General features: G+C 39.7%; 1 protein-coding gene across 1 annotated transcript; it reads left to right on the top strand.

The window, feature by feature from the left end:
• The first annotated feature begins 373 nt into the window (after positions 1-373).
• On the top strand, positions 374-16,155 carry TCTN3 (tectonic family member 3). Its single transcript, XM_038140770.1, has 13 exons — positions 374-516; positions 1,223-1,344; positions 3,924-4,054; positions 4,962-5,070; positions 5,145-5,263; positions 6,728-6,763; positions 7,104-7,178; positions 7,280-7,405; positions 8,591-8,686; positions 8,889-8,986; positions 9,563-9,728; positions 10,457-10,594; positions 14,015-16,155. Exons 1-13 carry the CDS (start codon positions 374-376, stop codon positions 14,234-14,236), a joined length of 1,581 nt encoding a protein of 526 aa, XP_037996698.1. The 3' UTR covers positions 14,237-16,155.
• Positions 16,156-16,568: the final 413 nt, after the last annotated feature.

Here is a 16,568-nt window from a genome sequence, read left to right as displayed (position 1 = left end):
TAGGCAGCTCTGCAGACCAATTTATGCACTCTAACGTAATGTAAAGCACTGATTGCTTAGTGATCCACTCAATTTAAATAATTTAATATAAATTATATAAATGATCGCACAGTAGGGTAGCTCATGTTGAATGTTAGACGCAACTGCTCTTAACGCAGTCATTGTAACACAATATGAATTCCTGAACGGTTGATGATTGCCAGTAGCTGTGAACACAGCGCGGCCACAGTTACCTGAGATTAAATCTTTTAAACGCGCTATTGCAGCGGAGCGCCGCCCCGCCCCGCTAGCCCCGCCCCGCCCCGCCAGCCCCGCCCCTTAGTGCCGCGCAGGCGCTGTGGCTCCGCGGGCGGTCCCGCTCTGGTGCGCGGCCATGCGCGGGTCCCGCGCGGTGCCCTTGCCCCTGCCCCTGCCCGTGTCTCTGTCCCTGCCCCTGTCCGTGTCCCTGTCGCTGCTGCCGCTGCTGCTGCCCGCCCTCAGCCCCACGGGCGCGTCCCAGCGCTCCGGCGGCAGCAGGTGCGTAGGGGATGGGTTTTGCCGCTGCCGCAGCGGCCCGAGGCGGGCCCGGAGAGCGGGCTCGGGCCGCGATGCCGGCGGGAGCCGTGGCTTGGCTGCCTGTGCTTCGCGGTGGTGCTGCCGCGCCCCCGGGCCCAGGGACATCTTAGCGCTGGGCCGGGACTGGGAAAGGCTTCCCGGGGCCCACGGCACAGTGGCCGAGATGAAGCGAGGCTTGGTTACTCCGTATTGAGGCAGCTGACGGTGGGAGCTGGGAAGTCTGGGTTTAGGTAAAAGGAGCTTTGGAGTGTTATGAGGAGACGGTCAGACAAGTACAGACTGCAACGGGCTGTCAGTGAGGAAGATGGTTTCAGCTATTAGAGAGTAAAATCTGTCTTTGCAGATTGGCCTTGTGATGAGGACCAGGAGGAGCTGTAATGTATGGGCATTGATTTTGGTTTTAATCACTTTTTTTTTCCAGGAAATGTCAGAGTGATTTTTAATTGCACTAACCGAGTGTCCACAAAGTTACTACCATGGCAAGAGAGGCTTTCTGTAATTGATTATCAATACAGATTGTACAACAGCTCATCTAAACTGATGAAAAGTTAATTTTAGTCAGATAAAACTGTGTTGTGTTGTTGGCATTATGTAATGTAAAATATGAAATTATGCAAGTATGGTCCATTTGATAGTTTGCTGGATGGGGGGGGGCTTGTCTTTACAGGTCTGTGAGTCAAGTGTGTGTGGAAAAGTCACTAATTTTCAGAAGTAATACTCCTTATTCTACAGACATCGTTTCTGACCCTGGTGGACGAGATCCACTGTTCTGTGTGCAGTTGGATAACTGTAAGCAATCTTTCTTTTCATGTATTTTGTTCATAGATTGCCTCTGCTTAGGGAATATTTCTTTGAACTACGCGTTGTAATTGTTGCTAATTATTTTGACTTCGGAGAGATTTTCGGAGAGACCAAGGTGAATCAGGGTCTGATCACCAAAGACAAAGATTATTGCACTGTTATTAAGGGTAGGGTTTCTGGCTGAGCACAAATAAGTCTTTTTCAATTGCTTATGTATCTGAGCTATCTTACATAGTTGGCTACACATAGAGCAGCAGATAAGGGTTGACGTTTAAAGTATCCCACTACTATAATTTTCAAAAATTGTTTTTCTTATTGTGTCTTGGATTCTTTATTATATATGCTTAATTTCATTCTTTCTTCTCTGCTGGTGGTGATTTTTTTCACTGGTAATCATATATCCTGTAGGATATGCCATTAACATTCTTTACTCTTTTTGCTTTCCACATTGTACTTCATTTGTGTGATTCAATGTTGAGTTCCTGGCATTTAGTACAATTGCTGTGGTCTCACATTTGAACACTTACCATTTTCTCTTTTGAGTTATTTGTTTGGGAATTGTGACCCACAGTTCCATCTGCTTCTGACATAAATCTTTGAGTGTTTTAGGTTGAGAGGGGCTCAGGAGGTTAACAGGTACAACAGCTAGCCAAGTTCTTTACAGATTTTGTCTGGGTGTTTTGCATACAGAGAAGAACAAAGAAATTATAAGAGCTTAATAATATATAGTATGATAGGTAGTAGCACTAGAACTTTACCTGTTCTAGTTTTCAGTAGGTCTCACAGTAAAGATGAATTTAGAGTCACCACAGCTTAAAGTGCTGTCAGGGTCCTGGGCTTTTCAGCCTGTAACTTGGAATCTAAATTTTACCCTTTTCTCACACCACTTATAATATCCTAAAAGTAAGATTAAAAGAGTTCTGAATTTTCAATGTTATGCACAGAAAAAAACATCCGTGTCTAGATTGATGGCACCAGATTTTTTTAGTCATTTGATATTTGGACCCTGTATCTATCACATGATTAGGCCACTGAAGAGGCCTAAACATTTGACTGAATGTGTATGTTACTTGTAGCGCACCTGGGAAGAGAATTCACTGTTCATACAGCCTTTTCTCTGCTTGTTGTTGGAAGAACATATGGGGAAGACTTTTATTTGAGATCACCTGAAGGATCATAACATTCCTAGTGGCCTTTCCTATGGAAACACAGAAACACATATATTTTATCCAACTGATTGTGGCAGCAGCTTTTCCAGGATGGTGTGATGAGCTACCATTGCCAGAGATATAATCAAGCCCGATGAATTATTGTGGCCAGTGAAAGTCATGCACAAGTTGACTTCACGTTGTTGAAACCATTGCTAGCAGATTAAATTTTATTTTGCCTTTTCCTATGAGGTTAAATAGCCTTTAGTACCTAAACTTAAGCAGTTTGAATATTTTAAGTTTTGTTGCAGAAGGTATTTCCTTCCAGTTTTCAGATATATTTTGCATTATGTAATGTTGATAACCTGTGGTAGCAAGTGTTCAACTTTGGTAATGGAAGAGTATGGGATGAACTGGATCCCAAATCAGTTAAATGGCGGTGAGTAGTGCAACTGCAAATGTTTTCTTTTTCAGTCTAATGATGATGCTCTCAAGTGAATATTAAGCAAGCTGCTGTGCACACCTATTTTTGTGAACCTTGTAGGAGCTTAATATTTTCTTTGATTTTTATTTCCTTGAAAGATTTTACTGCTTAATTAATAGTGTATTTGGATATTAAAAAGCTTTTGTTTCTTCTAGCTGTGCTGTACCTTTGAGCATCCACTCTGCCTTTGGACAGCAGAATTGTATTGAGAGCTTAAGGTTCTTTTTTTCCCCAAAATCCACTGGTTTATGTAAATTCTTTTTGGTACTACTGTAATTGAGACTGCCGCTTGTTCCTGTTATCAGTAGAACATGTAATCCTTGAATCTTGTAAGATGCTTTATTTAAATGCACTGAAAAGTTATTCATATTAGGATGAGTCTATGTAGCATGCCTTTAATAATTTGCCATTTTATTACAGTGCTTTAGCAGTAAGAAATTATTACATTATAGCATCATAACCATACCATTGAATACCACCAGGTCAGGAAGCTATCACTGTAGGATACCAATAGAAAGTCTGGTCTTTTTTTAGGATGCCTATTATCTGTTCATACTTATCTTGAGTTTTACCAGTTACCAGTTTTACTTAATTATTTTGAATCCATTTAATGTTGCTTTTAGTGAACTCACAAATGGGTAATTAAATTTGTAATTCAGATTTCATGTGTGTCTAATACAGGCATCTCATGGAAATTACAGGACATATTAATATAGCTGTTAAGGAGTCTCATGCTTTTTGGAAAGTCACTTTGTGTCCTAATATTTGTTTCCTATGAACTGTACTCATGACTATGGATTAATTAATATAAGGCACCAACTAGCTTACAATTACTAAAGTTATTCCTTTTAAAAATATTGGCACAGTATTTACTCTTATCTTTTCTACTAACTTAATATTGGTGGATTTCTTTTTTTTCTCTTTTCAAACTCTAGCAAAGCTGAACTATTTTCAACAGCCGCAGGATATCAAAGAATCTGATTTTGCAGAGTTCTTAGAGAAGTATGGCAGGCACTCTTTCTTAGCACCATCACAAGTTCAGCCATCGTTCTCTGCTTTTTACCGTGTGAGTTGAAAGAAAATAGCAATCAATTTGCACATGTGCTTTTACTAAACCTGTCTGTAATGATGTCTAATGAGAACAGATTGAACGATTATTTTTTTTAACCTAGAAGCCATACTATCATAGGATCATAGCATGTCTTGAATTGGGTGGGACCCACAAGGATCATTGAGTCCAGCTGCTGGCCCTGCACAGGACGCCCCAGCAATCCCACCCTGTGTCTGAGAGTGTTGTCCAAATGCTTCTTGGGCTCTGTCAGCCTTGGGACTGGGACCATTCCCTGAGGAGCCTGTTCAGGGCCCAGCCACCCTCTGGAGAAGAACCTTTTCCTGATATGCAGCCTGAGCCTCCCCTGACACACTTCCAGCAGTTTCTTTGAATCCTGTCCCTTGTCACAGAGAGCAGAGGTCAGTGTCTGCCCCTTGGGAGGAAGCTGCAGAGTGCAATGAGGTTTCCCCTCAGTCTCCTCCAGGCTCAACAAGCCAAGTGACTTTATCCATTCCTTGTATGGCTTCCCCTGGAGACCCTTCACCATCTTTGTAGCCCTCTTTTGGATGCTCTCCAGCGGCTTTATGGCTTATGTTGTGACACCCAAAAGTGCCCTCAGGACTCAAGGGGAGGCCATACCAGCGTGCAGAGCAGAGTGGTAGCAGCTGGTGGTGCTGAGGCAGATGCACCCCAGTACACAGATGCACCTCCTGGCTACCAGAGCACATTGTTGAACTGTTTATCTTTCAGTACTTTCCATTCCTTAGTGTATAAAGTATTTCTGGTCAGTTGCCATGTATTTAAAAGGTTGGACAACCTTTTAGGCAAAACCAGTTGCACACCAAGAAGTATAGATCTGTCTCTTGCCCTTGGCGTTAGTATTCCACTGTAACTTTGTGATTTCTCCAAATTCTCTTTTCAGGCTGGTGATCCAATCCTCATCTACTTCGATTCGTCATCTGTATTGAGCGTGCTTAGGCAGCCAATAAAAATGGGAGCCAGTGGACTTTGTGTTGATGGAAATCCTGCTGGTTAGTAAAGGAGGAAGAATATCTTAGGGTGGTTTTCTTCTGTTTTAGCTGTTGACATGTCTTTACTCACCCAGGCTTCCTGGACAGTAAAAGCACCAGCTGTACTCGGATTTTTGCCAACTTGAGCAGGAGCTGCATGACTGACCCTGCCCTAGATGCTGCTTCCTACTACCATGACTTCACTGTGCTAAAGGTGCATTTCAGATTTCTTGCTTTTGTTCAAAATCTTAGGTGTTTGACTTTGCATTGCCTTCCACTGGGACTTCAGATAACTGTAAAACTGAAGGTCATTTGGTATGTCATTCCTGATCTCCCAGTTGCTGGGAAACAGCCTTCTTGCTGGGAAACTGTAGTAGCTGCTCTCTGGCCACAGAGAGCAGCAGGCACAACTTTCCCAGGCATTGTTCTAGGGAAGACTGTGGGAAGATCAGAGAAAAGAATGATAAACAATTCTTACCTTCACTTCCTGCACCTATTGTTGTGAACGTGTAGAATGTGTTATGGAGAGGAGATTTGTTTACCAAAGGGTGATTTCTTAATTGGCCAATGGTGATAGTGTTTAGATTCAAGGACCAATTAAGAAAAACTGTATTAGACTGTTGGAAAGGATGATGAGTTTCTTAAGTGTATAATAAAGTGATTGGTCAGCCTTCTTGAATCATAGAGTCAATGCTAATTATCACCACGTCAGGGACGCTGTGCTACAACAGGAAACCACTTAAAAATGTCATGACTGGTGGTAATCCTTCAATTCAAACTACTTTCCAATCAACTTCGATTATTAACAAATTCTTAATGTATTTAACAGGTACTTAATTGATATTTCATAGTTCTAATGGCCTATATAAAATTCTCTTGCATTTTAAACAGATTGTTTATCAAAGTAAATCCTGTGTGTTCCATCAGCTTGATCAACCAAGCAGTACATGTTCTCAGTAAAGAATTGGGGTGGTTTTTTTACATAAAGTGCTGTCTCTAAAATCATACTGATGCCCCCTTATTAATATGAGCTCTATTTATATCCATATCAGTTTCTCTACTATTTATCCTGACAATAAATTCAAAATAACCAGTTTACTGTTGTGGGTTCAGCCCACTGGTTTTACTGAATGCTTATATGAAAATGTCTCCTCTCATCTTATAGACTTTTTCTGGTTTTCCAAGAGGAAACAATATTGTAAATAGGAGTACTTATTAAGGCTGATGAGTCAGTATACCCTTATACTGGAAATCTAAATCTACTTAACTAGTAGAGAATAGTCTATTGATCAGATTTAATTAATGTTTTCAGGACTTTCTTTGTCACTGTTGCCAAAGTACAGTTTTTCCTTAACTGAACGCTGAAGTACTTGATTGCAGAAGATGGAGTTTCAGGAATGGATCAGACATGTGACACTGAAAAGTACCTGCATTCTGCAGGACATTAGCTAGGCCAAACTTAAATTTGTCTTTTGGTATTTTAAAATGCCTTCTGTGGACTATGTCTGTGATTTATAGATTGCAAAATGATGACGTTTTCACATGTGGAATAAACAAAGTAATTTTGTCAATATAGTATTCAGGTTCTTTTGTAATGATTTTATGGCTTTAGTTGCAAACACAGCAATTTACTTCTCTTTCTGTTGGTATTGTAAAACGGTTTGCTTATTTTCCCCAGGTCCCAATTAATGACACCATTATGCCATCCATGAAGGTCAGTCTCTGTTGCCAATGAAAAGAATTTCTGGTTCTGAAGGGAAAATGGGAATGTGCTATGTCTAAGACAAGATTTTTCTTGACAAAAGTACGACATTATAGAAAAAAAGGACATAAGTAAGGGTGTATTTTTGAATTAATGGGTAATATATAGGACTAAAGTCAGGGAGGTAGCTTATTTTTCTGGAAAAAGACTGGGGATCTGGAGCAGTGTGATGTGCCCCCCAGATCATAGCAAGGAGGTAAATCTGACTTGGATGGAAAAGCAGTGAAAAAGAGTAAAATGTGCACACTCCTTTTAAACAGTTACTGATTGTTAATATGCTTACTGTCTCCAGGTAAATGTCACTGCAGTCTCACCACCTGGAGCTCCCCTCATGAAAGACAATACATGCATCAATGTTGTTTCTGAGGTATGTGAATCGTTTCCTTTATGAGCAGCTTACCACCATCTTAAAGCCATTGCCCTATTACCTTACTCTGTCTCCTGTTATTCTCTAAATTTGACTTTCAGGTGATCTATGAGATAGAATATAGTGGCACAAATGGGATTCAGAGTGTTTCTGTCCAGTTCAAAGTCAGCAACATCTCTGTGAACTCCAGATCCTCTCTGCAGCAGCACTTCACCATGCACTTCTGGGTTAGTATCCCCATCCTCCCTGGAATTTTACCACATTTGTAGTCTGTAGCATGTGATTAATTTTTTGCACAGAAGACGCCTGAAGAGGTTGGAGCAGTTTCACTGTGGTACAGTAGTAACAGAACCCTGGGGTACAGATGATTGAAGAGGGGAGGCATTTCTGGTCTCAAAGCATGCTAGTAGAAAAATCCAGGCTCAGCACAAGCATGCAGTCTTTCATTGCAAAAATTTCAAGGAGCTGAATATTTTTATATGACTGTTTTTGCTCTTGGTTTGGTTTAGGTGTTTTTTGTTAGTTTGGGGGTTTTTGGTGTTTTTTTTTGAGGGTGGGATTTTGGTATTTTTTTTTTTTGATTGGTTGGTTTGGTTTTGGGCTTTTTGGCGCTGTTTTATTTTGTTTGGGGTCTTTTTTTGTTTGTGTTGGTGGGGTTGTTTTGGTTTTTGGTTTGTTTCGTTGAGGCATTTGGGTTTGGTTTTTTGGGGGGGGTGTTGTTTTTTGTTTTTGTTTGTTTGTTTGTTGAGGTAGAAGGGAAGATAATAAGTCAGCAGCATGGCCTTGTGAAGGAAAGGGTTGAAGCTAGGGCTGTATCTGATGCGTTTAGTGTTTGTGAAAGAAGTTACTAAATTTATTCCAGGTACTTAACTTTGCAGCAAGAAAGAAAGTTACTTTGAAGGGGGTAGAAATCTGGGAAATACTAATGTCTGTTAAGTTCACAGAAATCATGTCCCATGGAGGCAGTGTAAAATTGAATAAGTGATGACCTCAGGGGTTGGTAAGTGTGCAATGCCCAGAGTGCCATGCAACCATTTAGAAGTAGAATGGTCCACTCAGAATCAGGGTTAAGGCAGGGTTTGTTCTGCAGTTCTTCCGTAGAATTGCCCTGGCTGATATGTTCACTTCCTCAGAGACAAATGTTGAGCAATAGCAATTCATTGTATTGAGAGCTTTCCGCATTTCAGGATACTGACATTTAGTTTTTTACCTCCTGGACTGCAAATGAAATTGGCCAGGTAAGAAAGAGTCCTTGGAAACAAATAGTTTAAGTAGTATATAATAATCTGTCACTCAAAAAACAGCTTACATTTACATTTTTGAGAATGCAAATTTGATCTTTGGAGATGAATGGATGTCATTGGTGCTAATATTTTCCTCTTTTTCTATTTCTTCTCTTTGTCTCTTTGTAGACCAGGACTATTTCTCGTATGTTGCCTAGAAGTGGAAACCCTGGCTATATCACTGGAGCACCACTGTTGATTGCAACCAATGGTGCCAAGCAACATGTATCCCTTTTCTGCTATGAGTTTTTGTTTATCAGTGGGTTTTTTTTTTTATTTTATTTCTGTTACTGCACTGTCTGAACTTTTATAGTGTCCCAGTAGGGAAAAGGATGAAAATGGGGTGAGTGGATTGTTAAATACAAGATGTGTGTTGTATGTTGTCTGTTTATACTTTTGTTTGGCTTCTTGATATGCAGTCTGTCAGATGAGCATATTAAGGAGTGAAAGTGATGGAAGTTGTTCACAATTCCTCAGGCACACCGTGCAATTTGGAAGGAATATGAGAACAGGCTGCAAAATCAGGTAACAACACATTCTGCAGTCATCCTTTCTAACAGTTGGAAGTTGTGGACTCAGCATGTTTTTCTGTAGTCTTGCATGTACTGTGTGGAGCCTAGGTCCTTCCCTGAGGTCACCGATGTGTCTCTACAGATCCTTCACATGCTTCTAAGACAACATGAATATAGGAAAGATGGTGGACTGCTAGAATAATCTGAACATTATGAAGGTCTTCTGGGACATTTTGAGGCTCTAGTCTGGCATTATGTCTTGGGCAAGAGTAGAGTTGAGGAGTCAATCTTAAAAAGTGGTTGTTTTGATTATTTTGATTGTTCCTTTGAAAGGGCAAGTGTAGGACCACTGATGAGATAAGATGGCTGAAGAGGTGTCAATTTTCCTTATCATTATCCCTGCCATATTTTTCTCCTTTCTCATTGCTGAGAGGATTGAAACTGCATCTGTTTAATACCAATACTTGTTGACTCATTATAAGAACAGAAGAAATACTTACTGCAAAGAAAGGATGTTGATAGTGGTTTGGTTTTTTTTTTTTTTTTCCTGGAAATCACTTTCTTAAAGGTGTTCTTTTCTCATTTCCAGCCTATCCCCAATACTGGAAGACAGTAACTGTAGTTACATACAGCAGAAGTTATACAAGGCTTTTCAGGGGATGAACAGAACAGAAGACTTTGCTATAACTGGCAGTGCTCATTTAAGCCAGGCAGAAGAGTGGATGACCATTCTGATTAAGAACTGCAGTGTGCAGGTAGTATGAATGCAAAAAGACCAACTGTAAATATTTTTCCTTTCATATCGTTGTATTGCCTTGGGGAGGTGGGGGTATCTGGACTTTTTTGTATAATGATCCTATGACTCTCAGGGGTCTTAATATGTGAAAGCAGTCATTATGGTTCATGTTATTAGAGTACTTAACAAAAAAAACCAACTCAAACCCAACAAACCCTGACAGATTTCCTATCTATCCTACTCATTCCTATCAGAATGCTGTTCCTGCTATTTAAATGGGCAAAAATAGTTAAATACTGAATCCAGTGTTATGTTATATAATTTTCTGACAGCCTTTTGGAACTGATAGTAGCTGGCTACTTCCTGTTAGTTATTATTATAATCCTTTCTGCTTTTCCAGAATAGGGAATATTTTTGTAGGGATATTTATATCCTATTATATTATCTAATAAGGTTGACATTTGTGAGCCAATTGTATTTTAATAATTGTTAATCTGTAGGGGGATGGCTAAGTGGAATGTGAAATCCAAGAGGTAAAGCTGAGACAAATTCTAATTGGAATAGGGATAGATGTATGTAGCTCCAGAATGGGTGGTTTACATGACCAGAAGTTACAGAGATAGTACTGAAGTGATTGATTCATGTTTTATGACTTGTATTATCCAAAATATTAGACTTTGGCCATAATGGTTCTTTATCACTTTTAAAATACTATATTAAATTCATCAGCATATATTTTATTTTCAGGCTGTGAATTGCACTTCCTCTTGTATGGTTCCTGTGACCCTGGAGATACAGATATTGTGGGCTAAAGTGGGCCTCCTATCCAACCCACAAGCTCAAGTACTGGGTACACGGCACTTTTACCAGTGTCGGCCCCTCAAGGTATGAAATCAAAAACCCTCCCTCACACACAGAGGTAATAAAAGGGGGTTTACAGGTTATTTAAGAACCAAGAAATCAAATGGTCTTGAAACTAAATTGAGGATTATTGAATTTTAGCAGTTGTCTGTCTGCAGTGGTAGCCTTCTATAGAGGAAAGTTGATTTGTGGTCTTTTCAGTACTGTCCTCATTCAGTTGTGTAACTGGAAAAGATACCTTCTTTCCAACCCTGAACCACTTTCTGCCACTTAAGGACTCAATCTTTAAACTTTCAGTTATGGTCGGTATAAAGTTGTAGTTACAAACATCCAGTAACTCCATGCATAATATTTAGTTGTCTCTTAAAGCCTTGATATGAGATTTGAGTTTAGGAATATTTCATAGACTCCACAGAATGCTGATAATCTGTGCAGATGATTCCTCTAGAGCTTCTGAAATCACCAACAGATAGCTGAGGAAGTGACTAATGCTGATGGCAGCATATTTGGAGAATTGAGGAGGAAGGCTGTAAGCCAGAAAGAAGGTATTCAAGGCCAGGTTGGATGGAGTTCTGAACTACCTGATCTAGTTGAAGGCATCCTTGCTCATCATAGAAGGTTTGAACTAGGTGACCTTTAAAGGTCCCTTCCAGCCCAGACCATTCTGTGATTTTGTGATGTCAGCAGGAATGTCTCAGCTCACATGACCCCAGAGGACAATACCAAATACCACAGAGGACAATGAGCAGTCTTTTTCAGGCATGTGTCAGTGGATCCCATTGTGGTTTGTGGTTTTTTTTTTTTTTTTTTTTTTTTTTTTTTTTTTTTTTTTTTTTTGTGGTTTTGTTGTTGTTGGTTTTTTGGTTGGTTTTTTGGTTGTTTGTTTGTTTTGTTTTTGTGGTTGTTTTTTTTTGTTTTTTTTTTTTTAATATCACATATCTTTTGGGCAGCAGAAATATTTCAAGGCTTACACTTCTCTTAAGGACTTTAGGGGAAGCAGCTGACACCTGCCCAGGCATCTTCATGACTGTGAGGAAGGTGTCTGTCTGATCTGTTAACACTCTTTGAACTTCAGGCTCACTCTAAATGAGATGTTACATACTTGTTTGAATGCATCTCGTGGTATCCTTTTGTTGTCCCTTCTTGCAAAATACATGAAGAAAAGAGGATAGGAAGATGTGAAACTCGTATTGCCCTGAGGCAAAGTGATACTCCCACCCCATGAAAATATTTTTTAAATTGCCTGTTACATGGCTTCATTAACAAAACTTATGTCTGAGGAAGAAGACTTGTATTCCTAGTAAAAGTGTAGGGTGCAAATCCCTCAGGATTCGCTAATCAAGAAGAATGAGATTCAGATTTGATTTGCTTGAGCAACTGATGCTAATTACTTTAGACCCTTAAGGTATATTGCAAAGCTAATTATAAGAAAGCAAGTTTCTGACAGCAAAAAAAACCCATGTCATTAAAATCAGTACTGACTTCATCAGTGACATCACAAATTCACAAATTAGGATTGTTAGTAAAGACATTTTAGGAAAGAACCAACTTGCTCTATAGCCAGCAGTTATGAAGTGCAACTATTTGTAAACATACCAGGTTGCACATTACTTTCAAATTATGCCACTTCCCAGCTTTAGCCTACAGATTCTTTATCTGAGAACTATCCTTTAGTTCCTTTAATATTCTTTAGAGAAACCTTTTTTTATTTAGACAACACTACATCACTGGAAAGTTCCCTAAGTAACTGATCAGAAATCAGAGAACCCAGGGAAGACATCCCGATTTCCACACCCATCCACAATATCAGATAACAGGTATATTTGGACTTTATGAAAATACAGGATGTTCTAAAATGATGTAGAGTTCTACAATAGCATGCTGGAAGTTGCTAATGGTTGCCTTCTTCCAGCTGTTCAGGAGGGATTGTGTATGGAGGTTTTTTTCCCTGCACTACTCTCTGATTTTAAGGCAGTTTTTGAAGTTCCAGACACTTAAATCAATCATCTTGAAGCTTCTTGTTGACTAGGGTGACTTGGCCTATTTTTGAGTGTGTTTACTCATTGATAAGAGAATTTATATCAATCAGAAGTGTTTGGGAAATTCTACTTATAACTGATCAACAGTGATGAATTGTGATCAAGGACTGATCTGGCATGGAGGGCAAGAAGGTGTTAAACTGGCTGGAAGCAGGAATGTTAGGACACCTTGCAAGTGAGCAAAGTTTCCAGGTGATGAGAGAAGAAGTAGCCTCAGCATTGTCTTGTAGCCATTCTGGAATGGGAACTGCTCAGGGGCCACCTTTGGGCAGCAGAGCAGGCCTGGGGGATGAAGCCACAGCAGGCTGAAGTGCCCCATGCTGATGCTCTCAGGACTGGTGCTGCAGATGCAAAGGTGCACAAGGAATCTGCTCATGATGCCTCTTTGCACATTCCCTGTAGAACCAAGACTGTACTCAATGCATTGTTCATTTTTTTCTTTTTTATTAAAGCACAAAAGTATTTTTTAATTCGCCTTGAGGGATGTCACAAAAATTCCCCAAGAGGAATCGCAATATTTTTTTCTTAAGAGTCATGAACTCTATCTTGCAAATTTTTTGAATGCTTCCTCCAGAATTTGCTCTAAAGGCAATCTTTGAAATTCTTCTCAGGAAAGTGATTGAGGTGGTAATTTCACAGGTTGGCTTAAACCAGTGCAAGCACAGAAGGCATGCTGCCAGTAAATGCCCTCTCAATATTAGCATGCAGAGCTGGGAAGTGGGGCAGGGAGTGAGGTTGCTCTTTTGGCAGCAGCATGGTCTTAAATCAGCCCAAGGTAGCCATGAAACTCCATGCAGTTCAAAGAGCTAGTGTATTAGTTTTCTTGCAGCATTCTGTTAAAACAAAATAGAACTGAGACATTAGAGGTTCAGTCCCCTGTGTGATCTTCACTGATCTGTCTCCTTCCTCAAACAACATCCTAAAATGTGAGCAAATAAATTTATATTGTATTGGGTCCCTGCTGTAGTTTATTGTCATTTATTGATAGGATTGCATCTTGTGGCAGTTCTTTCTGGTAGCAAGCACTTGTCCAAGGAGCCAGCTGATCTTTTGTAAAAAATAAAGCTAGCTTGCATCTATTCTTATTACTAATTAGCTGGTATGTCTTTCCTCTGAGTAGAAGGCTTACTGTAGCAGGGCTTAAGTCACTGCTGCCATTTTGGAGATCTCTAGCATACGATGCACAGTAGCAACTGATCTTTACTACACCCTCAATTTACCTGCTAAGTATCAATTTTGGGAAAGATGTCTTACTCCTCTGAAAACTTCAGACGCTTAACTCTTACCATCCCAAAGATGTCATGCTTGCCAGTCATCTACAGTGAGTTGCCATTAGAAAATTGAGGAGGGGTATTCCTTTTGTATTAAGACTGCTAAACTATTTTTGCTTCCCTTCTTGCTGCAGTTTCCAAACATGAGCACGGTACCTGTGACAACTGTCGTTACCTTCACTGACATGACGGATTGGCCAGAACCTCCACGAGGCCAGCCCCAAATGCACTGGAAACTCCCATTTGACATATTTTTTCCATTCAAGGTATCCCTGAATGTAGAAAGAACTTACAGATGTGATCTGGCTGGGTATTTATTGTTGATTCTAATAATGTCTAGTATTTTCTGCTTTTGAAATAGATGGAGCCTGTATTTAAAGTGTGGTGAGTGAGTTGATATATTCAGGATATGACCCAGATGATGGACTTTTGTCATCAGGTTTTTATACTATTTCTGTGATATCTGTGTGCCTTCTGTTATTGGATTAAGCCGTGTGGGCTGCTTGACCTCTCATGTTCCTGTTGTTTGTATGTGAACCTGTATGTGAATCTGTGAACATCATTGCAGTGACACACTTGAGAAATGTAGAGATCCAGGGAGATTGTGTTAATGAGAGACAAGGAAGAGAACGTTAAAACTATTATTCCATGTTCCCAGAAACCCAAGAATGCTCTCTAAACCAGGGAGTATGGAGAGAGAAGCAAAGTTCCATCAAAGCTTTTTGGAGCTGCTTTCAGTTGGAGAAGCATCTGATTTTTCTATGTGAAACTAATCAAACATTTAAAATACAGGAGCTCTCCCAGGTGGCCTGAATTCTTATTTTATGAGTAAACATGTGTACCAGTCACCCCTAACCTGTCCTTGTTAGATGATGACAACTGCACCTCTGTGACATTTTTTGAATCTTGTTTTTTGTGTCTTTTCAAATACAGATATTCAATTGAAATTTTCATGGTTTAATTACTTTTTACATTAGCAGCACTGTTGCACGGACCAAAGTAATTGTGAATGCTCTGAAATACAGTTGAATTTTAGTGGTGTGTCAAAGCATATTCCTGATCTTTTTTTTCCCCTTGGAAGAAATGGGCTTGAATGGAGTTTTTCCTAGAAAAGAAACATTCTCTTCTTTCAGATGGGAACTAAACTGAAAATTATAACTACTGAAGTGAATGATAACTACTATCAGAGAGACTTAGGAATAGTTCTGAAGCTAAAACATTGAATATTTTAGGAAAATTTGTAGGTGTATTGAGACTGAAGCTTGCTGCAATACCTTACCTCTGGCTCAATGTCTGGGACTAGGAAATAAGCGAATTGTTTTTGAAGTTAAAGGTGGTCTGATTGTCTAGGCTGCCCTCTACCATCACAAAGGAAATCTGCTTAATTGTTCCAGGAAGCTGTTGGATGAATGTATATTTTTTTAGCAGAAGATTTTTTTATTTATCTTCTTCAGATGATGGAAAAATCTGCCCCATCTGATGCCAGATGCTCCAATGGAATTGATAAGGGCCAGAAATTTCAGAGCCTAGTTTTAATAAAATGTATTTGTTGCTTTTGTATCTATACTGCACATAACAACTCTGTTGCTTCTCCTCATTACAAACTTAAAAAATAATGCAAAAATAATCTGAAAAACTAGTAATTAGTCAGGATATCAAAAGAGATAAGTAAAGCAAAACTACAGCCCATCTAAAAGCTTCTGGGTTAATGTCACATATTTATCTTTGTCATTATTTTCATGGTTTATTAGCTGGGAACGAATTCTGTGCAAGTGTCTGCAGTGTCTGTTGATTCCTACTGTGGGGCAGCCCAACCAAGCTGGAGTGAACACTCAGAACGGTTGTGCATTCCAGTATTACACAGTACAACAACAATCTTTGATTTTTAGATAGATATGGCTTCTCAGATGTGCCTGTAATACCTTTGAAAAGCTTTTCTCAGAACATATTTGTAGTGTGTCCCATGTCCTCTCATGTCCCTAACTTGTGGAATCCAGGAAATTAATTTAGAGGTGACAGTAACTGAATTACAAAGGGTTAGCTGGAGAAACTTCCCAAATGTAACATGTCAATGCTAAATGTGTTGGCATAGGGCTTGAATGAAAAGGATCTGGCCTCCTTGTTTTCTGCATTATTGAGGTAATTCACTTAGGTATAACCACAGAGATACTGTTCTCTCTATGCAAACACACGAAATCCTGTAAGAATGTATCACCTTACATACTGTAATTATCTGCCATAATTATCTAACCTCCAGCACGTCCTATTTTTTAGCTCATGTTTGTCTCCTTTCACATTTTGTCATGGCAAGAAATAAGAGCTGGAAAGAGCCTTGTCCATATTCTGGTCCAGCCTGAAGTAAGACATATTCATATTCTGGCCACATGACAGCAGTGCTTGTGTGTTTAGAATCTGCAGTTTCCTGGCAGTGCATTTCGTGTCTACTTTATCAGTATGTTGTGTTTTTCCCCCCTGCCTGATCTGAAATCGCCTGTGTTGCAATTCAGTATCAGGCAACATTATGACACTGTCACGCACAATGAGGCAGACTCATATGTCGGATGTACAGGAATGGAGTGTTTGTATTCCATGTCAAAGGGCTGAGACAAAACTCTTTTTCTACTGCCAGCATTCTAGCCATCTTTCCAACATCTCCCTTTTTTGGGGCAGTAGGTCTGTTGTTACACT

The sequence above is a fragment of the Motacilla alba genome, chromosome 6, assembly GCF_015832195.1.
Source record: "Motacilla alba alba isolate MOTALB_02 chromosome 6, Motacilla_alba_V1.0_pri, whole genome shotgun sequence".
Taxonomy (NCBI): Eukaryota; Metazoa; Chordata; class Aves; order Passeriformes; family Motacillidae; genus Motacilla; species Motacilla alba.
This window is presented reverse-complemented; position numbering and strand designations above follow the sequence as displayed.

Coding starts and splice junctions, on each gene's coding strand:
- TCTN3 (XM_038140770.1), top strand. CDS start 374: ATGCGCGGGTCCCGCGCGGTGCCCTTGCCCCTGCCCCTGCCCGTGTCT. Junction 8,987..9,562: donor AGAACAGGCTGCAAAATCAG/GTAACAACACAT, acceptor TCTCATTTCCAG/CCTATCCCCAATACTGGAAG. Junction 10,595..14,014: donor ACCAGTGTCGGCCCCTCAAG/GTATGAAATCAA, acceptor TTCTTGCTGCAG/TTTCCAAACATGAGCACGGT.